The sequence below is a fragment of the Phallusia mammillata genome, chromosome 3 (genome assembly GCF_965637545.1).
Source record: "Phallusia mammillata chromosome 3, kaPhaMamm4.hap1.1, whole genome shotgun sequence".
Classification (NCBI taxonomy): domain Eukaryota; kingdom Metazoa; phylum Chordata; class Ascidiacea; order Phlebobranchia; family Ascidiidae; genus Phallusia; species Phallusia mammillata.
This window is the reverse complement of record NC_137254.1, coordinates 23,190,698-23,215,303: the sequence shown is the minus strand read 5'-3', so window position 1 is coordinate 23,215,303 and position 24,606 is coordinate 23,190,698. Positions and strand designations below refer to the sequence as shown.

General features: G+C 36.7%; 2 protein-coding genes across 7 annotated transcripts; both read right to left on the bottom strand.

Moving 5' to 3' along the window:
- Positions 1-1,296: 1,296 nt before the first annotated feature.
- On the bottom strand, positions 1,297-8,928 carry LOC145217961 (cyclic AMP-dependent transcription factor ATF-1-like). 4 transcript variants are annotated; one of them, XM_080085347.1, is made up of 9 exons: positions 8,697-8,927; positions 8,157-8,247; positions 6,430-6,558; positions 6,282-6,328; positions 5,706-5,872; positions 4,433-4,633; positions 3,896-4,040; positions 3,149-3,296; positions 2,520-2,606 (listed from the first exon to the last, which is right to left on the bottom strand). In XM_080085347.1, exons 2-8 carry the CDS (start codon positions 8,232-8,234, stop codon positions 3,149-3,151), a joined length of 915 nt encoding a protein of 304 aa, XP_079941473.1. In that variant the 5' UTR covers positions 8,235-8,247; positions 8,697-8,927; the 3' UTR covers positions 2,520-2,606. The 4 variants fall into 4 exon arrangements, with proteins under 4 accessions (XP_079941475.1, XP_079941473.1, XP_079941476.1 ...); XM_080085350.1 differs by having other exon boundaries at positions 4,433-4,588; XM_080085348.1 differs by lacking the exon at positions 8,697-8,927 and adding an exon at positions 8,431-8,581.
- A 949-nt stretch (positions 8,929-9,877) lies between these two features.
- LOC145217427 (transcriptional repressor NF-X1-like) lies at positions 9,878-24,475 on the bottom strand. Of its 3 annotated transcripts, XM_080084690.1 has the most exons (25): positions 24,379-24,475; positions 24,069-24,171; positions 23,658-23,792; positions 23,082-23,304; positions 22,696-22,822; positions 22,208-22,319; positions 21,922-21,982; positions 21,716-21,771; positions 21,597-21,642; positions 21,211-21,276; positions 20,810-20,971; positions 19,874-20,060; positions 19,191-19,402; positions 18,567-18,678; positions 17,654-17,843; positions 16,391-16,503; positions 15,984-16,110; positions 15,287-15,515; positions 14,574-14,754; positions 13,943-14,072; positions 13,306-13,469; positions 12,556-12,690; positions 11,582-11,705; positions 10,895-11,088; positions 9,878-10,461 (listed from the first exon to the last, which is right to left on the bottom strand). In XM_080084690.1, the coding sequence occupies exons 3-25, from the start codon at positions 23,733-23,735 to the stop codon at positions 10,104-10,106; spliced, it is 3,387 nt and encodes a 1,128-aa protein (XP_079940816.1). In that variant the 5' UTR covers positions 23,736-23,792; positions 24,069-24,171; positions 24,379-24,475; the 3' UTR covers positions 9,878-10,103. The 3 variants fall into 3 exon arrangements, with proteins under 3 accessions (XP_079940816.1, XP_079940814.1, XP_079940815.1); XM_080084688.1 differs by lacking the exon at positions 24,379-24,475 and having other exon boundaries at positions 21,597-21,648; XM_080084689.1 differs by lacking the exon at positions 24,379-24,475 and having other exon boundaries at positions 21,597-21,648; positions 24,073-24,171.
- Between the last annotated feature and the right edge of the window lie 131 nt (positions 24,476-24,606).

Here is a 24,606-nt window from a genome sequence, read left to right as displayed (position 1 = left end):
ATCTGATGACACAGTTTTTCTCATCTAAGACACGTTTTTACCAGACATGGAATATCTGAAACAATTGTTTTATATAGCCTACCTGGCTCTACTTTTCTGCGAAAACAATTCCCAAGCGGTCTATACATTTCCACAAAAATTCGAGAAAGCTGTTCAAATCGTTCGGTGTCGGTTAAATAAGAAGACCAAATCTCTTAACTTAAAATAAGTACACCTCCATTACCGAATTGTACAATCTGACACAATGGGCACCAATAAATAGACTGTAAAATGTCGGGGCACATTGCTTTACGATGCACCCTTTTCGAAGTCACAGTAATGCAAAGATCGTTGTTTATTCAGAACTGCAGCTCATTCTTTAGTTTTGAAAACAACGTTCAAGGCCAAATATTATCTGGGCAAGCTATCACAAAGCCTAGTAGTTGGTTGGAACTTGCAAGGAGGTTAAGAAGCTGATTTTTGGCGTAATATTGCAACGCGACAACAAAACTGTTGCTGCCAAAACCAACACTACTTTAGAGGCAAAAACTAAGTATAGATATTCAAACTTGGTGGATGCCATCCTGGGATTCGTTAAACTTTGAAGAATTTGTAATCTTGTTTTATGGGGGCCAGTAGCTGTCACAAATTTAGAACGGATCTGGTAACAAAATTGTCTGTTTCATTTCCAACATGCCTATACAGTATGCTGTCAAACGGTAAAGGGGACGTTTTGTTGTGATTGATTACGGTCGCATAGCATCGTCGCAACAGTGAGCCTACGTGCTGTTTGAACAGGGACAAAGCGCGCTAAGCTTAACTGAGTTAGTTTCAAATTTGTTTAAGAACTGGCAAGCCATGAACCAACTTCGCAAACGTTTTTCGGCATCCCACGGATATAGCTGCATTTTTATCCTGGCTTTTTTACACAACAATAGGGCTGCGATTCTGCGAAGTATGGTCTATACTTCTTTGTTGATTGTAGAAATGTAGATGCTACAAACGTGATGGGACGTTTTGAAAACTTTTGAAAACCAGCACTTGCGCAGTTTTGATTCTGTGCACCGCTTGTGGCCTTAACTTCCGGAAGCAGAATTTCAAATCAGCGAGGCACGAAATCGTGACAGGACACAGTTTTTTCGTTGGCGCCTGCGTCCGGAGAAATGAGGAGGCGGCTACACTAAATTGGTGCGTTGGTTTTCGTGTGCGCTGCAGCAGTGTTTCCCCACAGAAAAAACTAAAACGCATTTTTTTGTCAATTTCTGTGTAGAATTTCAACATTCGTAAAGCAACGAACCAAAAAAACTGGTAAAAACGTAAACCAACAAAATACAATTTTTTTACGCAGCGCGCCCAAAGACGGTCGCAGCCTTAAAAATAGAAAGTCGAAAAAAATACCAACGTAAATATAATAATAACTTTGTTCAAAAAGCGTTTTTCGAGTTATCCACACAAAAGGCAGTAAACGCGGTAAAATATGAACTCCTCGAACAATAACCGTATATACAAGCTACAGGCCCATTGTCAAAGAGACAGTGCAAGCTTATGGGCCTTGGTGGTAATATTTATGTTTTGCGTTGCGCCCCATTAGCTTATGTGAGCCCTTATGGAACATACGGCGATGCAAATAACGGATTAAAAAAGATTTGTTGACAATGCAATCTGCGGTAAGTATGAAATGTTTCCTAAACGGAGAAAAGTTGCAAAAAGAGCTTAGCTGTAGTTGTTAACATGCAGTTAATGGGGTAAATTTTAGCAATTGTGTAGCGTTGCCTAAAACCTAGTTGACAAAAAGCTTATCCAAAGCACATCGAAAATTTATTGCACACTGCATTAGTAGAGGGTTGTTGACTCACGAGGCCGAAAAAGTTTTACTGTTGGGTTTTCGCTGTACATACTAGGCAAGCCCTGAGTTAAAAGGAACAAAAGTGAGCAAGGCGAGAAGAGACGGCGATTCCGGACTTTCGGGATGTGGTAACCATGGGAATGTTTCTTTAGTCAGGGCCACAGGTCATGTGAACTAAAATACTCGCGTTTAAAAAAATAAAAGTCCTAGTAAGGCGGTAACAAAGGGACATTGCGAGTGATTGTCTTATATAATCTGAAACCTGCAAAGGAAGAAGCCCGAAGGCGTGCGCTTACGCGTACCGTAAAGTGATATTGTCCTCCAATCGGCGACGTTTTTTTTCATAGCGACATGCAAGTACACTTAGCGTGTACCAAACTTGCCGCTATGATTATAAGCACGACATGCTTAGGAGAAACTGTTGCAGGTCTCTTAAAAAACGCGGCCCGCCCATTTTGCACGCGCGCCATAACAGCGTTAACAAATAAATATATAATAGTAATGGCGACGCTTGCAGGAGATGGTGCACGACGTCCTTAAGCGGATCAGCAGGAGCAGCTATTCCAATGGAAACGACACGTTCAGGGCCAGGCACTGCACGACGAAGTATGGTTGGATTGCATTGTTTGTGTTTTAGTCCACTTGCTTGTGCACATAAAGCTCCTTTAACGTTTTAAGCTCGTCAATGAGCTGCTTGTTCTGGTTTTCGAGTACTGCTACCCGAGTCTCTAGGCACTTGACGTATTCCTTTTTTCGTCGTCTGCATTCTTTAGCCGCCTCCCTGGATAGAAGAAGATAGTTTGGTGGTTAGAAACAAAATAGGTTTAGTTGTTACTTATGTTTAGTATTAATTTCATGTTAGTAATACCCGACACAAATTCTTATAGCTCTAAAGCTCAAGGCCTCTTTGAACAGTTGAGGATTCAAATGTCAAAATTGTACAAGATTTAAAATGGAACTTTACTTAATATTCATTGTGTTGTAATACCGATAGCTTACTTAAAAGGTTTCTAAATCCCAGGCAAAAGGCCCATAGAATATTGATTTTCTTCGATTTAGTACACATAAAAAGCTAGTGTTGAGATGAAAAGTTTATCCAAATTGTAAATTAAGATTTAATTTGGAAATGTTTAAAACACAACAACATTCAAACAACAGCAACTGGTATCAAATTTGTAAACTCTTTTGTGATAAACTTAATGAAAATTTGATAAATCCACTTGTTCCATTGAAATAAAAATCGAAGTTGACATGCAAAGTGAATACGTTTGTATTCACAAAATTAGAAAAACTTGCTAGAATCCAAACATGCCATATTTATACCTAGTGCATTTCGTCTCTGCAATACATTTCTTTGAGCTGTTTAAGCTCATCAATTAAGGCCTTGTTTTGGCTTTCCAATACATGAACCCTATGTTCCAAACATTTAATGTATTCCTTCTTTTTGCGTCGGCAATCGCGGGCCGCCTCCCTATATTTTAAACCATACATCATGCCAAGAATACAATACAAGATACAAACAGAAAACACAACATAAGATGATACAGTCACCAAACATAAAAGTTGAAGGGTCCAAGGTTTGATGAGGCAGGGGTGAACGTGGGTTTCAGTGTGGTCGGTCAGCGCGTTCCAATGTCATCGCAATAAGGAATTGTGTGTGTGGCAGATGAGAAGAGCAGAACCAGAAAAAAAGTAAAAAACAAGCATTAGCAAACACTTATAAAAACTTAGGCTTTTTCTGGGTTAAACATAAAAAGTAACATGCACCATGCAAAGAACTGATTCGCGGGAATTAACATAGCATCTGGTTCTGCTCAACTCATCATAACACCACGATTGCACACATAATTGAGGGGTAAAATTTGACCGTAGCTTTACGCATTCAAGGGCTATTTAAGTTTATTATAAACTATAGGCTGTATATGGGCCAAGAGTTTGTTCTATACTATGAAATCAAAGTAGCATTCAGCCACAGTTTGCTAACTATAGCATGTCAATGAATCAGATGGTACAATCCATAAAGCATTGTAGCAAAAGTCATTGCTTGCAGTTAAGGAGGAATATACTGACCTATTTTTCATGAGCCGGAGTTCTCTTTTTCTGGATGCCTCCTCAGCCATTTGTTGCGGAGATTGCATTGTTGTCCCACTCATAACAACACTTGGAAGTGACGTCGTTGAGGTGGGTGTTCGGATTTGATACATTTGGGTGTCACCTGGAGTTGGTAACAAAATGTTAACATAGTAAAACAACAACCATACTGTTTTTTAAATTTATTTTACAGCTGAAGTAGATAAAAAAATGTTAACACCAAAACAAAAATAACTACACTGATTTTAATTTTTTTTTACAGATATTAATTATCCAGTATTTTTTACTATTTTTATCTAGAAAACATTTACTGTTTTGTCAAGTTAATAGTTGGCTATAGGAAAATAAAGTTTACAAGTTTCAGTTTATTACATTCAACTGTGTATACATTTTTTACAAAATTTTCAATGACATTTGTAACCTTACTTTTTGCTATAAGTTAGATACATTCCATTTAGAAGAGTGGACAGTTTTGAACACATATATAGAGGTAAAAAATACAACATTATATGTTACCTTGTACTACAACATGGTTTCCGGGTAGCCACATATTTCCACTCCCACCTCCGTCACCTTGGACGATCGTGTGGCCTTGTGCAAGTGCGTTGGCCATGGAAAAGGTTTGAAGGCCGGTCACTGACGTTGCAGAGTTTTGGTCGGCATGATTTAAACCTGAAGCAGCAATTTGAATGGTCTGAGGGGGCTGATGCACAGTGACTGAAAAACAACCATCACACGCACATTTCACTAGCCATTAGTCTACTAAGGGTGGTGTGATGCCTTGTTATAGAGTGCTTTTAACTGGATCATGTTACACAGATTGCAAGTGTATGTTTTATCAAACGGTTGCTGTAAAATGAAGAAGTACTGAAGTATGTGTTCCACAAGTGTTTATTATTAACAAAACTCCTAAAACCATAAATGAGTGCAAAATATCTTGTAACCCAGACACCTAAAAATGGTATGGGCGCTTTCTTGCTGTTAAATGAACATGTATATATTGGAAAATGTGTTGGACAAGTGTTTATTATTAACAAAACTCTTAAAACCATAATTGTGTAAAAAATCATATAACCCATCAACCATTTGTAATAAAAAAAGTGATACTGAGTTTTATATTACTTTTAAAGTCATTATAAAAGTGTCAGGTGGCTTATAAAAAGTTTTTGTTTGGCAGGTTTATCAACAGGGCATATATGATGGGTTGCAAATGGCTGGCACCAGGCAGTTGTGATGATTAATGCGACAAGAGACATGTTTTCATTTGAGAGCAGGGACAGGAAGCAGATAGGCTAGAGCCTGCAACCAATTTCCGGCAGCACTGTGGAAGGTTTAAACAAACAAAAACAGACAGAACACAACAGTGTAAGCCCACTCATAGAATCAAACACACCCCGAATGAATGTTTTGAAGTAATATTTGGTGTAAAAAACTTATTATTGGTACTTTTTGTCACTTTATTGCTGAATATTCCACTTTTAGACAATGGCCGCAAGAGAATTCAGCTTTATACCAGTAAAATAAAACCTAAGAGAAACCCTAATGTGCTACTGAATTGGCATCATAAACTTTACACAAATTTCGGGACGAAACATTTCAAAATGTGATTAATTAGTTTTGTATGAGCCCAGACGAACAAGAAAAACAGCTAATGATGCACAAGACACAAAAGTGGCCAAAAAACCATCAAGCACAAAACATGTACACAATCCACATTATCATCAACATGTCACTGGTTTATAATACCAAAGTATATTCAGAAAATGAACATTTTTTTTACAATACACACCTGTGCCTGTTCCTGTTTGGTAAGCAATGGTGGGGGCTTGCATAGAAGTAATAACTTGACTTCCAGAGTCTGACTCTGAGCTTTCTGATGACTTGCTCCCACCACCTGGCTCATCTTTTATCCTTTGATTCTCGTCAGGCTGTCCAGAAAGCTCATTGAGTATTTTCCTGTAGAAAGAAGCTCATTTGTCACAAGAGCAAGTAATTACTCCAGACAACAGGGGTAATTATCATCATGCTAAGAAAGCAATACACACCAGTCATATGACAAATTCTGGTCATAGCCTGTGTAATAGTCTGGGTGAGCATACATTATCTAATGCTAGCTTGAAGTGTCCATTTAATTACAAATAACGATCAGCACACAGCACATACAAACAAATACTGTAATTAAGAGACTGTGTGACATAGCATAGGCAGTGTCTCTTAGGGGTGATCGAACAGGAAATGACAGCTCAACCAAAAAATGAAAAATACATATAAAACCCAAACATTGCATTCACAATGTGTTAAAAATGTTTGACACATAATGAAGGTGTGTCTGGCTTGGCATTAACTACATAGAAGGATCTGTTACCTGTATGAAGGTCTTCTTGACAATAGTTCTCTTCTTTTTGCTGAATCCTAATCAAAACAAAAATGAAGATAAAATAGGGGCTTTTACATTTTGTTTTTCACAAACTAATATTTTTTTAAATTAATCGTTTTTAATTGTATTTTCCCACCTGAAGAATGGGTGGCTGTATTACAGACTGCTGGTTAGCTGTGATAACACTCTGGCCTTGAGCAGAACTGATTGCGCTGGCCATGGACAATGGTAGTGTAACCATTTGAGTCTCGCCACCAGAGCCAGACTGCAACAATAAAAGACAAATCATTATTAGTTTTACAACACAATAATACTACACTAAACGATAAGGACGCATTTTATAACCTACCCATTCTTCAATATGGGGCAACATGCTCATCATTTGTAAGGCTAAAATTTTTCCCTTACAAAGCCAAAGTTCTAGCAAACACTACCTAACTTTCATTATGACTTGTAAAAACCTGTGGCAAACATGTTTAAGTCCAATGAATATCCCAATTCACAATAAGAATGTATATCCATATTGATGAACCATGCACTGTATTTCAGAAGCAAGATCCAAAAAGAAAATCCTACGATAAACTTAACAGCTGTCTTACTACTAGAAGTGAGCCTAACTATCAATACATGCCTTGTTTATGTAACCACTACAATAGACACCTCTTCAAATAATGTCTTACATGCAAGAGTTGAAAAAATATTGTTACACCACTATCAGTGTATACACTACATTGATTTGAGGCAGGTGTTGTCTACAGCGCTACATAGTAAGATGAAGGAAGGAAGTACTTCCCCCAGCATAACACATACACTGCATGCATGTCGAGCGCCTCCATTTGAATGAAGGCCCAAAATGGTTAACGGCCACGACAGGATGCATGGACTGGTGGGGCGAAGCGATTGTTGGTGATTAAATGTAAACAAAGTATAAGGTTGCAAACAAATCAGTGTCTATATGTTTAAAAGAAAAGATGATTCTACTGCGGAATTAAAAAAACAATTGTCTGATTCATGACTTATTGTTTTGTTGTTGTATTCTAAATTCAAATGGGATTAAAATTTATACATGGCTGTGGCCCGTTATTTTACTAAATGATTTTATACTTGGTGGTTATTTTGTAATATGTAGCACACTAATGCATGCAAACCGGTATGCTCAAAAGCTGTTAAACTTATAAATGTGTAATAATCATGACGCAACACATTTCATTGAATCATAATTATGTTGTTGGTTTGACATTGGTTAGTTCTCTGTCGAAACAACCAAGCAAAAATGCATTTTACAATGTACACAAATTAAAACATTCTCAAAAGTCCATTTTATCAAATTATGCAAGACAGAAAGTTTTAACAAATAAGCATTACACAAACAAATTTTAGTTTTCAAATATCGAATGAATTAGTGATAAACAACTATATGACAGACTGAAAGGGTTTCTTGAATTTTGTCATTTTGCCTGTTACCATTTAGCAAATTTAACTCCACTTCCAAACAGCAAAACCTTTACCCACTAACACTTATAAAACGGGTAATTTTTGAAACACTGGGTTGAAGCAAAGCACTAAAATCAAACAAATTTGTACATATTATGACTTTTCTATAAAGCCGAAGTAATGGGTATATAAATCTCTTTTGAATATTTAAAGAATACTGCATATTTCAAAGTATGTACTGCTTGATGTTTTTGATGTCAAAAAAGTATCCATAGCCAAAACAATTTTAAATCTCTAGTAATCAACTTTCAGCACCAAAAAAAAGAAAATTCAAAAAAACTTCAAAACATTTTTTACAGTAAAACATATCATCATGACCTTCGTAAAACAACACACACAAGTAACAAAAACAAACAAACAACAACTAACCACTTGAATTTGTATTTGTGTTGCTCCTGCAGTTGCTGAACCCTCTTCGTTTGAAGTGGAATTCTCTATTCCATCCATGGTATTAGGTAACCTGTAAAATTCATTGAATTATATGTGGAATATAAACATCATTGCAAGTCTCATAAAGGGAAGACACTTCAGTGCATCATAAACAAACAAAAAGTTTACACTCACTTTTTAAAAGTTTTTCTAAATAATAAACCCTAAAATTATCACTAATTGTAAACAACAACAAGAAAATAGCATTTCCTACCAAAAATCATTATGACATGGTCCGAAGACATCGATATTTTAGGGGGCAACGCAACTTCAACCATATCTGTTACGCTGCTGTACGGTCGCCATTATTAACTTTAATTTCACAACAAAACCGCCTTATCGACACAAAACCTTATGCTAAAACACATTATTAATATGTCACTACCAAAGACAATTCATAAATTGCCGCCCTACAAACGCTAAGTAGTTAAAACACACGCGAACTAGGCAACGTGGTTTGTGTTTTGTTATTGTACTTACGTAGTTTTGTCGTGATCAAAATGCAGCTTCGCGACTGGACACTCTCCTGCTACGTAGTCAACACGTCAAATGACACAAAACGCGTCACCACGGACAAAAACAAGAAAGATGTCAAGGGTCTTCACGGCAGGCAAATTCACAATAGTGTGACGTCACCACCTCATTTTAAAGCTAAATTTTCGAACAAATCTTCTCAAACATTTTCTTTCTTTAACCAAAAAACAAAACTGATTTAAACTAAACATGTATAAATAAAAATAATTCAAAAGTGTAACACCGCGGATCGTTACTAACATATTCATGCGCCAGCAGTCTGTAGTCTCAAAGCAGACACACCCAAATTACGCAATATGGCTGACGTAAATGAACAATGCGAATGATGTAACAGCGGTTTTGGCACATAGTTTTTAGGCCACAAATCCGTTCAATTAGGCTTAATTTCGACACTAATTGCAAGTAAAATCAATATTGAAGCAGATTGCTGTTTAATAAAACGTAATTTAACAAAAATACAGACTGTTTGTTGGTGTTTGTGTACTTTCAAAGATGTAAGACCCGAAGCACAAAAACAACAAAATTTTCGTTGGTAATCAATTTAGCTTGAAAACTCACTTTATTTAGAAAGCCTTAATTTTGACATTTAACACAAATAATCTTCTTGTTCGCCCTTCATGGAATTGACGTCATAATAGCACGAACAACGGATAAAAATTGTTTTAAAAGTTAGAAGTTACGTAGCAGTGACGACAACTCACGACGAAACACCGCGGAAAGACGCCTTAGGCAATTTCTCCATACCTACACACGTCAAAAGCATCGACTGTCTGACGCGCAGCCTCAGCCTTCGGTACACAGGATCGCCTAAAATGGCTTGGGGGTTTTGTTTCTTGGGTATCAAATTTAAACGCTTTTTTGTTGGGAATACTTATTGTTTTAAACCGGTGCGTATTTTAAATTGTTTCTTTTTAATTGTAACAAGTTAAACATAATTACAGTTGTATTAAAACTTAGCCGGCCAATTCATTAACTTTTAGTTTATATTAGTAAAAAATGCAGACAGCTTTTTTACAGTGGGTTGGTACAATTTAGGAAGAAATATTTCTTAACAAATCACAAAATTGCCTTAAAATTCACCCTGCTGTGCTTTAATCTCTAAATCTCCGTAATTCCAAATGAAACAATTGAGATTACATTTCCTTTATTCACCATGACCAACACAAAACATAAAGACCGTTATTACACAGGATTTAAAACCAAATTAAGGCATCTCTACTCATCACTAAGTCAAAAACACACGAATCAGGAATGGATTACACTGTGGTTCTGTACACAAATAATATTTCATGAAAACATACAACTATGCACTAATTCCAAAGACTGTGGCCATAGGCTTAAACCAGTCATTTTTCAATCAGTCATGTCAAAGTAGTCAATTCCAGTTTCCTTAGTTTCACTGCTTTGGTTAGTTGCTGTTGAAGTAGAGCTATGTTGGCCTGTGCGGACAAATGCTTTAGCTGTAGGGGAGAGCTTAGAAGCAGAACTGGATTGCTGGGAATGTGTTGTTGGGCTGGAAAGCGACAGGACATCGAAACGTGTGCTTAACTGTGGGGCGTTAGAAGCAACTCGCATTGAGGGCGGTTTATATGCCATACTGCTGGAGGCTTCAGTAGCTTTTCGCATCTGTGTTTGAACGCGTTTAGGGCCCGGATCACGTGAAGTGCTGTCGGATTTGTAGGAGACAAATTTCATGGAGCTCAAAAGACGCCTGTTAAAGTATAACAACCGACTTTAGAAAACTGTGAGAGCAAAACTTCATAAAGTAACAATGTTTCGAAATGAGATTCATTACTTTAAACACCCTCCACAAAGGGAAGGCTAGAAAAAATGGCGGCAACATTTTGGATGTAGCTCGCACGAACCATGGTCAGCCCCTATTGCAGCGGACAATACTAAACTTTTACTTAAAAACCCGTTGTCTGTACTGTTTACCATGTTAAACCTCTCAAATTTTGGGAAGTTTACAAAATAGCTTCTTTTCTAAGAGAGCCGTGGGCCGGATAATTTTGGTCTGCGGGCCGTAGGTTGCCCATCCCAGGGCTAGAACCAACAACCATATGATTTGGAGTGTTTGCTGCTTAATTCAATGCCATGGCAATGCGAATAGCCTCATTCTTAGTAATACTGGTAGACATACGAACCCTTTGGACGAAGCGGTTTTAGTCGCAGGAAAAGTTTTGGGAGCTGCAGCAGCCTGCTCCAATACCAGGGCGCTTAGCAACGGTGTTGGGCGTCTGCTCACGCCTTTTGTTGCAGTAACCACCACATTACGGTTGGGTTCTTCATCGTGCGACTCAGATTTGCAGACGAACGCCTCAGCTAGCTCATGAACAGCCTGGTACAAAAATTAAAGGACGTTTAAAAGTCTCTATCTTCTATATTCAATACGGGAAGTAAAAACCCAGTGATTCAAACTGTGAAACGCAAAGACCATTTAGTGAACTGGTGGTGGTCATAGTATTTTCGGTTTAAAAACAGTTTACGAACAGAATTTTTCATGTAGATGGCACACTCCACTGTGCGACCTACTGTGGTCCGCGAGTAAAAAAGTTTTGGGAAACACTGCTGTAAACAAGGATTTGTGGCTCTGATCCAAGCTGAAGTTCAGTGGTTCCATGATGTTTTGTATGATTTTAACAAGACAATATTTTTCACGCCAGTTTTATAATTTCAAAGGGTGACGTCAAACGAATCAATGGCCTTGGCACACGTTAGTTTATGTGAAATATTGTAATAAAACAAGCTAACGTACATTACGTCTATACACAGTAATAGTTCGCATGGAATTCTGCGCACTTTACCATTTACATACATTCGCAGGGATTTACCTGTCGTTTATCACGTTTCATGTTTGGAAAAGAATGAACTTGCTTTGACGAGCTCATCCAGTCCACGCTGTCAATCAAATCGCACAGCTCTTTCTCGAGAGTTCGTATAAACGGCCCATCACTCCTATTTACAAGTGCTACGTTTTATTTTAAAGTAAAAAATAAAAGATCTAAAGCGAACACATAACATAAAGATTTAAGCTGCCAAAAAGTAAGGAAAATCAGAACAAAAGCCGCCTAAGTTTGAAATATCAGACCATCGGTGACAACCCTTGCAACGCATACCAAGGTGATTTTGAATTCATACTTACCGACAGATTGGTCAGATTAAATGTTAACATCGCGTTTTTAGTTCGTTACAATTTAATAGCACTAAAATGTAACCTACGTACAAAAATCTATCTGCTTTCTGCTTATTCAAAAAATTTCGGCCCCTGCATCAGGCTAAAGGAAAACTTTCTACGAAAAGGTGTTGTGGCTTTTTGATACCTTTACAGTCCGGGTCAACACATACTTTCTTACAAAGGTGCAAGAAAATCGGTCAAAATAAATATTATGTCACAGTCAAAACTGTTTTCACAATCTGACCAAACCAAATTAGTAAATTGTACTAATGCATGCTTCAAAAACCAAGCGTGTGTTACGAAATTAAGTAAACTCGTTTTTTGACACATCGATACAAATGAAAACAATAGTAGAGGGAAAAGCTTTCGTTGCTATAGTAAGTAAATTTCTTTTCACACATCGAAACTTGTGGAAACAAAAAAAAATGGACCAAAAATTAATGGATGGTACTTTTTAAGTTTTTCTGACAACTTGTCATAACAATTGATCTCAAAACCAAAACCGAAACTTGTTGAAATAGGTCATTTTCGGGTGAAGCGTTGTAGCCAAAATCGTGCATGTTTTAGATATTCAGAAACAGAATCAAAAATATATTTGCTGTTGTTATTTTCAAGGCTGAAAATACGTACTTAGCCGCAAACTTAAGGAAATCCGAGTACTCCTGTTTGGTCTTGGAACTTAAATCGGCATCCTTGACATTCAGTGCAGCAGCAAGACGACGATTTCTCTCCACTATACTACATTCCTCGTTACACTGAAGACGTCTGTACAATGTATGAGCAGAATTACTAATAACCAGAACATAGTTCGAAACTTACAAAATGAACTCTAAAAGGCAGATTTATAGAAACAAATAAACACACAAGATTTTTGAACAGAATTCAAACATTTCCAAACTTTAAGGGCATAGGCGATTTAATAAATAAATTGTTATCGAGTATAATATCATTACAACGTTTACTAGAGGTTTTACGTAATCTTGGATTTTACAATGTCCAAAACCTTGGCTAGCATTTAAAATGTTTTTCAAGTCGTTTAAGATATTTAACCATTCTTTTGTGTGTGTTTTTTACGCAAAATTAAAGTTTTATTCAAAGCACCACACATTTGCATAACGTTTTTCGCATTTGTGGGACTGTGGGTAAACTGCTGGATCAGCCAGAACTAAAATTTACAGGGATCAACTTTTCAGGAAACTGTTTGTCATATGTGTAAACTTTAATCAGTTTGAAGCATTATTTCCTGACCAAAAGTGTCCAACTCGCAAAAGACAGAAAAAAAAACGACAAAAACAATGCGAGCCCCTCTAGGTTAATGGACCCATAACCATCACCCACGTGCATGTATCTTTTGCACACAAAACATAAACTCCCTCTCACCTTGAAGCGGCAGAACCCGATCTCATCAGCAGAGTTCCAATGTCAATTCCCTCACTTGACTTTGCCCCAGCCATGGCAGCGTTCCTCATCCCCTGGTAGGTTTCTCCTCCTGATGAGCACTCCACCTGCTCCTCGCGCCTCCCACAAGGACACTTTAAGGTTACCTAAGGTCACAATTAACGTTTACTTTCAAGAGTAGAGTCCCTAATTTCACTAATCGCAGGAGCGATGTAAGGTTTTTATGTAAGTTGTGGGCCGCCTAAAAGAATGTGCAAAAGTTGCAAAACTGTTTTCAGTGGTGGAACACTGAGCTCATATAGGTAAAGCTCTGGTCGTATGATGACAAACGTGAATAATAGAAAAAAATAGCTTTTTCAAAGCATTTAGTGTTTTTTTTTCAATTAAATGTTCGCGATCTTTAAAAAAGTCCGTTTACATGAAAAAAATGTCAAATACAATAAGAAAGAGCTTGCTGGTTTTTCACTTAACCGTTTCATGATCTATACGTTATCGTTCGATAATTAAAAAAATGTAGTTTAGCACAAAAGCTCATTTTTTACGCTAAACAAAACTTACCTTTCCATCAATCTCGGTGCAGAATCCGTAATTAATTTTTGTTTGACCATTAATTGCTTACCATTGCTCTGCATGCTGTAGCCGGACAAGGGTTACCATGGTGACAAGGGGTGGCACACGGGTGAATGCATTCGCTTCTCATTATGCTGCATGGCTGTTTACAATCCGAGCCTTCCTCTCCACACTGACCCCTAAATCAATGCAATATGGATCATTGTTAAACGTTTCGCTAAATCAGCCTAATTTTGCTTGGTCATAACTAAATGTGTTGAGGCTTTCATCAAAGATTTCGTTCACTTCAAGTCAAAGTTGGTGCTGATTTGTGAGAAATTAAGAGTAACACATGCTGATTGGTGCCTATTCAGAAAACTTGCCGTACTATTGTATGCGATGCTGTTTGGTAATCACGGGTGCGGGCAATTGTGTTACTCTTAATTTCTATCACACCATTCAATTCAATGGTGTAAACTACAAATGCGTCCCGTTTGTAAACGTTTCGTTAAATTTTCCTAGTTAGGCGTACTGTTCACCAAGTGCGAGTTATTTGTAATTAAGCAAATAATTTCATTAGTTTTTGTAGGTCTAAAAATACCAAAGCTTTTCATCAGGTTTTTGAAGAGCATTTTCGTGTGGGGTAATTCTTACTTCATTTTTTAACATTTTATACGGATAATACACGGTAGCATGCTTACTTGTGACAAGGCCTCGAACACTTGTGGCCACAAGATAGAATCTTTTCACATGGTGTTCCGCACGAAACGTTGTCAACATGACACATGATGTTACCACGTACTACTCGTCCACAGTTGCATTTTTTCTTCACCAGTTCCACACATGGGGGACAGTTCTCTTCAGTATGGCACGTATGTCGGACTGTGCAATATAACAACAAGAATGGGTTACTAAACCTATACTTTATCAAGTTTTTTTACCCCAGGATGCGCTTACGAAATAGCCAAAACTTTGGGGCGCACGGTTATACGGATATCAGTTCTTATTTGTTGTACAAAAAGTTTTCCGTTATTTTAGGGCGCATCTGGCTGTATTTGAGCAGTGTTCTCAGGGTGGCGGTTTTCACGCCCAATTAGGCTGGTTTTTGACATAGAGTTGCGGGTTGCTTTTTTTTGGTGCGGGTTGCAAAAAAGACCATTGTTTTGTTATTTTATATACTGTACATGCGTCTTTGTAAGCAGTTAAATGACTTAATGCATAGGCTTGTTTCTAATTTACTTGGCGGTTGCGGTTTTTGATCGTGTTTTGATAAGCAGAGTGGCGGTTTTTGATAATTGGATTTGGCAACAATGCTTCCAGGGCGAACAACTGATTTGAAAAGTTGGTTACAACCTGGGTTCGTTAAACGCCCTGTTACAAAATTCCACAAATAAATTCTCATAAAAATACGTACTTGGATGGGTGCAAGGGTGCATGCGAGTGCATTCGTTGTTGCATTCAGGTGCTTTGGTGCCACATGGAATGGGTGGATACGTGACCTTGTCTCCACAGTAGCAGTGCAGCTCGTCGAAACTCACATTGTAACATGTATGGCAGGAACCCCGGTGGCATGGCTCATCGCAACGGTGATTACCACAAGTTAACTTACGTCCACATATTTGCATGCAAGAGTGTTCCGTCTCCTAAACATGAACAGTGAAAAAACTTTCTGGTATTTTTTAGATGCTTTTTACTGATGGGTCGTTTTTGTCACATTATCTTTTAAATGTTATCAGTGTTATCAACCAAAAGGTCGTTTTTATGTAATATATATATATTCCAGTATACGAGCCAGTGTTTTTTTACTGATGGAGCGTTTTTATTTGTTATACTTTCTAGTGAATGTTCTCAGTGCTTTACAATGAGTCGAACTTATTTATTATGATATCTGGTATATTTTCCCGGTGTTTTTTGACTAATGGGTCGTTTTTGTTTAAATTGTCTTTGGTATAGTTTCTCGCTGTTTTTCACTGATAGGTCCAATTATATTTTTCAGTTGAAAAAAAAAAACATTGGTTTGTTTGCAATCAAATTATTCTTTTCTAAAACTGAAACGCCTCTTGATCTCAGAATTTTACGCATAATTGAACACGCTTAACAAAAATGTGTACCGTGCAACAGGTCTGCCCACACTTGTGACGACCACATTTGCGCTTCTTGTTGCATCTTCGATCACAAATGTATGTATCCATAGTAACATATTCCACACAGGGTACATCCTTTTCAGATTTACCACATCTGCGAATGATTACAAAAAGCTTTAATGTTTTGTTGAAAGTGCTTCCGTCATCGAAATAGACGACATGATTCTTTCTATTCAATAGAAATATCATTATTCAAGCCAGCTAATGCATTCTACAAAAGTCATTTGTAATTTTTTTACAATTTGAACATTTATGTGATTAAGAAATTTATGCCAACCAGCAGACAATTTTCTTCGCAAGTGATAGGCAAGAGTCTCATGACCTTTTTGCAAATAAACAGATTATGCAATTAAGTAAACTTATATGTATTTTACCTGCACTTAATAGTACTTTCCCCTTCAGCACATGGTGGGCAACTTCCTACATGGCATGGCAAGGTACAAATGTGAATTTCATCACCACCACATTCTAGCGGTTTGTTGCATATCTGAAAGCAATTGACAAGGACATTAAAAAGTGCATTTTGCTTGTTTAAATGAAAAATCTGGTTGGTATTTATATTCAATGATTCACATTTGCTAAATTAAGGGCTAAAATAAATTCCCAGGGTTGTCTGTGTGTTTTTAGGAGATTTTAGAAAATCCACAACCTGTTTCAACTTTCGATATAGCCACAGCACATTTTGCCATTATCCACAAATAGTGCCCTTCATCTTTTTGCCCTCAATACTGTTTTAAAGATGTGCAGCTATTTCTGGCTTGGTTTTAGTGCAATTTTATTGCTACTTTTTCTTTTACCAAAAATAATAACTCAACTGAACTTTACTCAACCATCACCAGACAGAAATTTTATCAAAAAGGACATTTACACTTATTTTTTTACACATGTCATTTTTTCAGTGGTAAAGAGTATTTTAGTGTGATCACTAGGGTTGGTTCGGATATCAATAATTTCCATTATCCGGATAACGGATATATACGGATATTTTGAATTTGACTATCCGGTTAACCGGATAATAACAAGTCTATTACAACATCATCCAATTGTGGCACAGACTTTGTTTTAGTGTTTATAATTGTCCTACATATGTCAAGTTTGCGCCTTTACTGCTTAAGCAGTGTAGTTCTGAAAAATAACGATACATTAGTTGTTTTATATTTTGCCCCACAGTCAATTCTGAGCGAAAATAGGCCCAAAACATTGTTATTGAGGTAGGCCTATACATTTTCTTCGAATCTCACAATTTATCCTTCCGAGCGAATCATTTTACAATGGATGCCTTTTCTATTTTATTGGTGTGACTTCAATTCTCTCGTGAATTTTGACATCAGTAGGGAATATGCACAACAAAGTGAATATTCGGTATAATTAAGATAAACATAAAGTACTCTGTTGCACATATCACTGCACATTAACTGCGTGTTTTGTAAAATTGTGTTAAAATGCATAAAACGCTTACGCGGCGCTATATTCTTTTGTTATCCGGTTAACCGTCACAAAAATATCCGGATATCGGATAGCAAAAAAACCTTCGGTTAATCGGTTAACCGGTTATCTGTTATTCGGATAATTCAACCCTAGTGATCACACAAGCCAATGCAGTAAAAGTTTAAAACAGGACCTATTTATTACATTACCTTGCCACAAGTTGGAACAGGGTCCAAGCAGTTGTTTCGTTGCACTGAAGATCCATCTTCATTCTTCATATCTTCCAACTTGGTTTGAGAACAAGGACACAATTTGACGAGGCATGGCAGAAGTGCACAGTCGCTGCATTTTCCAGGATGACATAAAGCTTCACAATGGTGATTTTCACATTCCAATGACCTATGGCAAGTTTGGTATTGATTGAGAACAGAATAAGTTGGAAGTGTTTTGTGTAGTTAATACAAGAGATGGGCCAAAACTGCTAATGTTCTGTTTGGTCGGACACCAAGCATCTCACGTTAATTCCCAGTTCCACTCTAGTTTTGGAGATTTCCAATGTACCTCTGTCACAAGCGGTTGTTATTAAGCTGTACAGGCTCCAGTTTTTTAAATTACCTAAAGCATTTAAAAAAGCCCTGATTTTTTGGTGAATATCTTTTTGAACACTACTTTTGCAGTCAGCAGGGCATGAATATGCAAATTTATACTCTGGTCGGTTTGTACAACTGCTCGGCCGAGCACCGAGCATCAAAAACAGCGATACTCGGTACCAAGAATTCGGGTTCTAGCTGGGCTTGGTCCATCCCTAGTTTTTACAACTGAGCTATATATTGTCAGCACACTTGACATCTGATAGATTTAAGGCGGTGTGTTTCCTCACAAATACAACACCCAAAATACACAAAGCAGTAGGCCAAACCTCTCATAAGAAGTTTCAGGGGCTATACTAAATCAAGTTGCATTTACATGTGACAAGGCATAGGTTTGGGAAGTCTTGTCTGTGGTGGGATTTGTACCCACAACAGAAGTCTATCCAGGGCTAGCATTCAAACAACTGAAATAGATAGTCGGAATAACAAACAAAATCCATACACAAAGATTTGCGGTTAATGTATTTCTTACTTGTTACAAATTTCTTCACAAGAGTAACAACCAGTTTCCTCCGATCCCAAGGAAGATTTGTGTTCCTCAGAGCCACATATTACTTCTTGAGTATGCTTTCCACAAAAGCATTCTATACAGAAACAATATGTTTGTATTTGGTATGTAAATTTCGGCGTTTTGCTTTTACTACTATGTACTAGGCCAGCAGAACATACATTTACAGGTAAACCACTGTTTTAAATGCAGGTATAATTCTGTTTTACAATTTTCATGTACATTAAGATGTTGTGAAAGGGTTAGGTAACTTGCCACCTAAAGGTTGCATGTAGCTTTCAAGGTCAACATGTGTAGCCTTCAAAGCTAAATAACAACATTTTTTTAGTTTCAATTTTTGTCATGCTTATTTTACTAAACTTTCCCCAGTTTGTCAAAAGTGAGCCTTTGTCATTTAAACCAGTACAATGACCTGAGAGGTCAGGGAATCCTAGATGTAAGTCTCTTACAAATGCTAATTGTTGGAGTCTAGTAAAGTATTTCAACTTTAAACACTGCAATTCTGTTGGGTACAAAGTGCATCAGAAACAGCAGTTATTTCAAGGCAAACATCACCAATGTAATATGTTCATGTCACTTATAACTAACCTTGAGTAACCTTTTTGTCACAATCTTCACATTTTCCAGGGTGGCAAATCTCCAGACAGTCATGGATACCACAGTTTCGGAATTTTCCACACACCAGTTCACATCGAAGTGAGCTTTGCTGACTGCAACGGACTTGAGTTGTTATTTTACCACACTTGCACTGTCTCTTCACCATAGCTGGACACTGTGGACATGGACCTGGATGGCACAATCTGTAAAAACAAAAAGTACAAACATATATTAATGCCTATTGAATTGGTAACAGATATCATATAAATATAATATAAATTTACAAAAATTAAATGAAGTGACGAAGTTTAATACTAAACCATAAACTATATACCGATGGCAATGCTCAAATTTTCCTTTACACAGTACTTTTTGTCAAGCTTATGTTTGATTGAACATAACAACACAATTCTTTGAAGACAAGTTGCCTTCAATTTTTTAGCAAAAAAACATAAACTAGGGTTTTTAAAGAGTTCACAAGAAAACGCAATTAAACAATAAATTTCAATTTCCTTAAAAAGTTCCACTGACATGTTATATATAAAAAGCATCTCTTTTCTCTAAAACAATTTAATTCCATATACAGGTTTGCCATATTGCGATTAACCAACATTGTTAATCGTCATGTACACTTCACTACAGACGAATGTTCAATACAAATTTTGAAAGCTTACATGTTACATGGATGTGTGCAGCCGGGATAATCCTTTCTCTGTTTGTTGCAATTCTCGCCACACGAGTGAGGTATTTCGCCTTTCTTCCACTCAGGATCTCGTACTTTTCCACAGAAGCAATAATAAGTGTTTGGGACTTGCTTAGTGACATTTTGACAACCAGGACACCTCCAACCAGTCTCAGTTTCTACAAACATAAAAAATAATGTAAAAATATAAAAACTAAATGCATAAATTTTGTATGTTTCCTGGCTCACAAAAACTACATGTTTTTTTAATGCTGGTGCTGTTACTAAAGCAAGCACAATTTTTTTAGCCAAAAAATAATCTACAGTACAAGTATGTTTTAACTTAATTTCGATTTGAGCTGCAATCGTATAAAAGTACAGCCACATTATGTGTTTTTACTACCATATTCATTTAATTGTGGGTCAAAGTCACAAGATAAAGTTACAAGATACAAAGTTTGCATTGCTTAAGATCGAGGGCAGCTCACATATGTAGGGTCATGCCAATATTTTGTCAACCACATTTTTGTTTAATTATCTTTTCTGTGCATATTACATTCCTTTATCTGTTAATATGAAAACATGTGGCTTATAATCAAGGAAAAATGTATGTATCTAAGCATTCTTCAATGCTGTCATATTGAATAGTGGACAACTTCTGCATATTTTCATAGTGTAACTTTTGCCACCACAATTTTGGCCCGTTCAATAAAATTAAAGCAAAACCAAGAATCATATTTTAGTATGGTGTTTCATTTTGCTTTTTGCTCTTATGACTGTTTAAGGAATTTCACAGCCTTGAGGATAAGAACTTGACCTTGGCACCAAAGTACTTTGAAAACCATTGGTGCATGACCAACCACAGGCGCAACAATGAAAAGTATTCTTAGATTGGGAACCACCAAAATTCCAAACAAAGCACACTTACCATTAACTTTTGCAACAGGTGACCTTGCCCACTTTTTAATGCAGACCATATGGAAAAGATGAAAGCACTTCGAGCAGCTCCATACAGCATGGAATTGCTTTATTCGATCACAACAAACCATGCATTCATATGTTCCTGCTGACAACTGGTCAAGCAAAACACCTGCAGGTGGAAATTTTTGGTAAACATATTAAGGTGGAGCTACTCACACATGAACTTACAGACAGGCCTGCTAATTTCCAAATGGTGACACAACGGAGCGTGGGCTTTTACTATGGCAATAATTGCTGACTATAAAAATAGCAGACCTGTCTGTGAGTTTCTGTGTTAGTAGAGTTTCCACATAGTAAACCATATGTTAGCAAGTAAACTATAATGCTAAACATAAAAATGCAACATACTTGCTTGATTTCCATCCAAATTTAGGGTTTTCTTTTTCTTCTGGCGATGCATCCTTTCATTTTTATCTAACATGTTGGTAGCAACAATAAAATTTAGTGGAAAATGTTAAACTTAAAAGTAATAGGCAGAAAAATGTCTGCATTTAAAAGTAGGTTTGCCCCACTGTGATGTCACTATGTATTTGTTTTGTCACAAAGGAAACTTAACACCAAAAGGATCCTTATGTTTCTGCTACATTGACTAAAATGATCATGAAGTACAGGCTTTGTTGACTGACTGTTTATGTTAGAACATAACAAAGGGCATTTACTATGTATCAAGGTGAAAAGCATTTATTGTAGAATACAAAGACACAAGTAGCAGTTAAGAAAATTTTTTCCTATACCTTTAGCTGGTGGTTGCTTGGAATTGGTTGCCTTAGGAGTTCCATTAGGTATCTGTTCAAACATTAACAACATTAATTTGAAGTGTCACACAACGTTTTAGATTGAAATTAGTCTTTACCTCCGAATTTTCAGCTTCAGACAAGCGGCTTTGCATTTTTACCTTTGTTTTGGATTCTAAACGCATATTAGTAATCACCAGTTTGATAAAACATGCATCAAAAACCCACAATAAGTTGTTTTTCACTAACCACAAAGTTATCTTAGCAATGAAAAATGTATATATTTGTCACAAAAAATACAGAAAAATATCTACAAAAAAGCAACCTTTTTTAGAATTGGAATTAGTATCTTCTTTCTGGTGACTAAATCGAATTGCAGTCTTTCCCTACAAAACAAATGCAGCATTAGCTAACACAGTAGCACTAAAGAAATGATATATTTAAGTTCTATAAAACTGGGTTTATTAACAAGGGGTGCAAGAAACCACCATTAAAAGTAAAAAAAGAAATGCAAATTACAGTTGGAGATTTTAAAGGAGAGAAAGGAAAAAAAAATAAGATTCAATGTTCAAAAACACATTATTGTAGCACTGGTGTGTCTCTTTTTTTACCAAAACTGTTTTAGAATCTGGGCGATCTTGAGAATGGCTTGTTATTTCGCCACTCGATCCAGGTGCATTGGAATCTTTGTTTGTTCTCTGTTTGCTGAATCTTCTTGGTTTTCTATACATAAAAAAAAACACAAAAGTTACACAACCATAACACTTGATATATTTTTCTCATACTAATTTGTTACTGGACATTTTTTACAGTGAAAATTTAAAAAGGTCTATTGTTTGGGCCAAAAACGCACAAATAGCTGTTTAGGCTGTCTATGCAGTAACAATTTTACATTATTTATCATGTGATATACATTTTGAAGAGTTTGAAGAGAAATATATGCTGTACACCAAAACATATGCAAATGCAGTCTATGGATAAGGTAGCTGGTTTAAAATGCTTAAAGTTGACTCTATGTCATCTTAACAATGGCTTTTAAATGACTTGTTTATCCCTAATAGTCACTTTTTAACTTTTTTAACCAAATATATTTACATACCCAAGGCCTTCTTGGCTTCTGCCATCATCTGGAAAAGAGGAGGACATTGCATCTGGATAAAATGGGATGCCTGGTGGAGAAAATGGATGCTGCTGGTGATGCATTGGATGAAACTGGTCAGGATAGCCTAAAATATACGAACACAATTGATTTTATTAGGTTTTAACCAATGTTTAGCAGTGCATAAGTTTCTGATAAAATGCACACCAGTGTGGTAAGTTGACTATTAGAAGCAGAGCTCTTTACAACCTGCAACAATCAACCTATTTATTATTGAATGCATGCAAAACCAATACAAATGTTTGTTAAGTTGTTCTACAAACAATTCCACCACAACGAACATAAGATTACAAACATTACAGATATTACTCATTATTGCATAATACCTTGAGTAAAATATTCTTGTCTTGGATGAAATTCCTGGCCTGGGTTGTAATACAAATTAGGCATGAATTGACCCCCATTATATGGGTAACCCATGGGATTAGATGCAAAACCTGGAGCATGTTGTCCAGGGTAAGATGGGCCTATGCTATGCCCGACATAATTTGAATTTGAACCTTGCGGAACATCGTATTGTCTTTGCCTTGATGAACTTGAACCTCGACCCTTAACAAAAAGAAAATTTCTTTTTTTATGCTTCTCTTAGTTCCTACTTTTCAGTCTTCTTATTGTTTCAACATTTGTTGGTTGTATTAAGGGTTAAACAAACAAATTTAATTGAAGGAAAGTTTTTAAATAGGATTTGCATGAAACATTTAATAATAAGACATTAATGTGTTTTGTTTATTGTCTAGAAATGGAGGCTTTTTAAGTTACTTATAAGCTATAGCAATGATAAGTTCTTGAAGAGAAAACTAGAAAGGTGACTTTCATATCGATTTGCAATTCAGGTGTTCTATAGACAAGGGTCATGATAAAATGAGAAAGCAGAATTAAGAATATTAGCAAAGTATATTTACTTGGCTGTCATTTGACGTTGAACCTGATTGTGCAGGTGGCCCCGGAAATCCTCCATAAAATGGTGTCCGGAGACTCATTACCCAAACATTGGAAAGGAAGGGTCACAACTAGTGAAATTCACATAAATCTACAACCTGCACATACCCAAACATTTGCAAGAAGCAAGTAATAAAAAATTAAAATATAGAGATATCCTAAAAAGTTTGAAAACAATCTAAACATTCTAAACACCATAAAAACACAAACCTTACCTAACTATCCCATAAACGGGCACGATTATATACTACATAACTTTCTTTCTTTTTTTGACTTATAGAGCATTTTAAGACAAGACGTAACGGTGATAAACAAAACAACCGATTTCAAAAATTAACGAGTGATATTGCGCAAACCCTCAACACAGAACACACCTACGGGCGGATTTGGTCGACTGGGAGTCTGGCTGGGACCTTCTGCGTTTGGTCTGCTCAGTTCCCTCAGCCGCCCGCACCCCAGAAAAATACTTATCTGCCCCTAAAAACACAAAATTATGATTGTTTAAGTTTTATGATGTACTGCAAATAACTTTATACTTATTAATGCATTTTTAAGACACTAGTGTTCAAGAGGTGGTACTAAATATCGTATGTAACCGCATGATACTACACAGTATGTCGAATGGTACAGGGCTTGCGACTATATAAGCCCTAAAATGGTAAATGAGTCCAATCTAGGCCTTACCGGGCCCAACACGCAAAAACTGAGACCTATACCACTAAAATTACAATTCAATGTGGAACTACACTCGCAATCGGGTCATCGAGGAAACACAAACTAGTGCCCGGACTAAGGACTAAGGATTGAGGACTAAAGTTTTCCGTATGTGAATCTTCTTTTCTTTTCATTTTTCGATTTGTTTCGACTGTAGGTGTCAATGACCACAATTTGTGACTTTGATCTTAGAAATGT

Bases quoted from the DNA above. Each gene is read 5' to 3' on its own strand.
- LOC145217961 (XM_080085349.1), bottom strand. From the start codon at position 8,234: ATGGATGGAATAGAGAATTCCACTTCAAACGAAGAGGGTTCAGCAACT. The intron at 5,873-6,281 runs GTAACAGATCCT...TTCTTTCTACAG, and splicing joins TCAAGAAGACCTTCATACAG to GAAAATACTCAATGAGCTTT. The intron at 4,634-5,705 runs GTGTGTATTGTA...GTTGTTTTTCAG, and splicing joins CCAAACAGGAACAGGCACAG to TCACTGTGCATCAGCCCCCT.
- LOC145217427 (XM_080084688.1), bottom strand. From the start codon at position 23,735: ATGAGTCTCCGGACACCATTTTATGGAGGATTTCCGGGGCCACCTGCA. The intron at 16,504-17,653 runs GTAATGTAATAA...AATTGCTTTCAG, and splicing joins CTGTTCCAACTTGTGGCAAG to ATATGCAACAAACCGCTAGA. The intron at 12,691-13,305 runs GTGAGAGGGAGT...TACATTGTACAG, and splicing joins TCGGGTTCTGCCGCTTCAAG to ACGTCTTCAGTGTAACGAGG.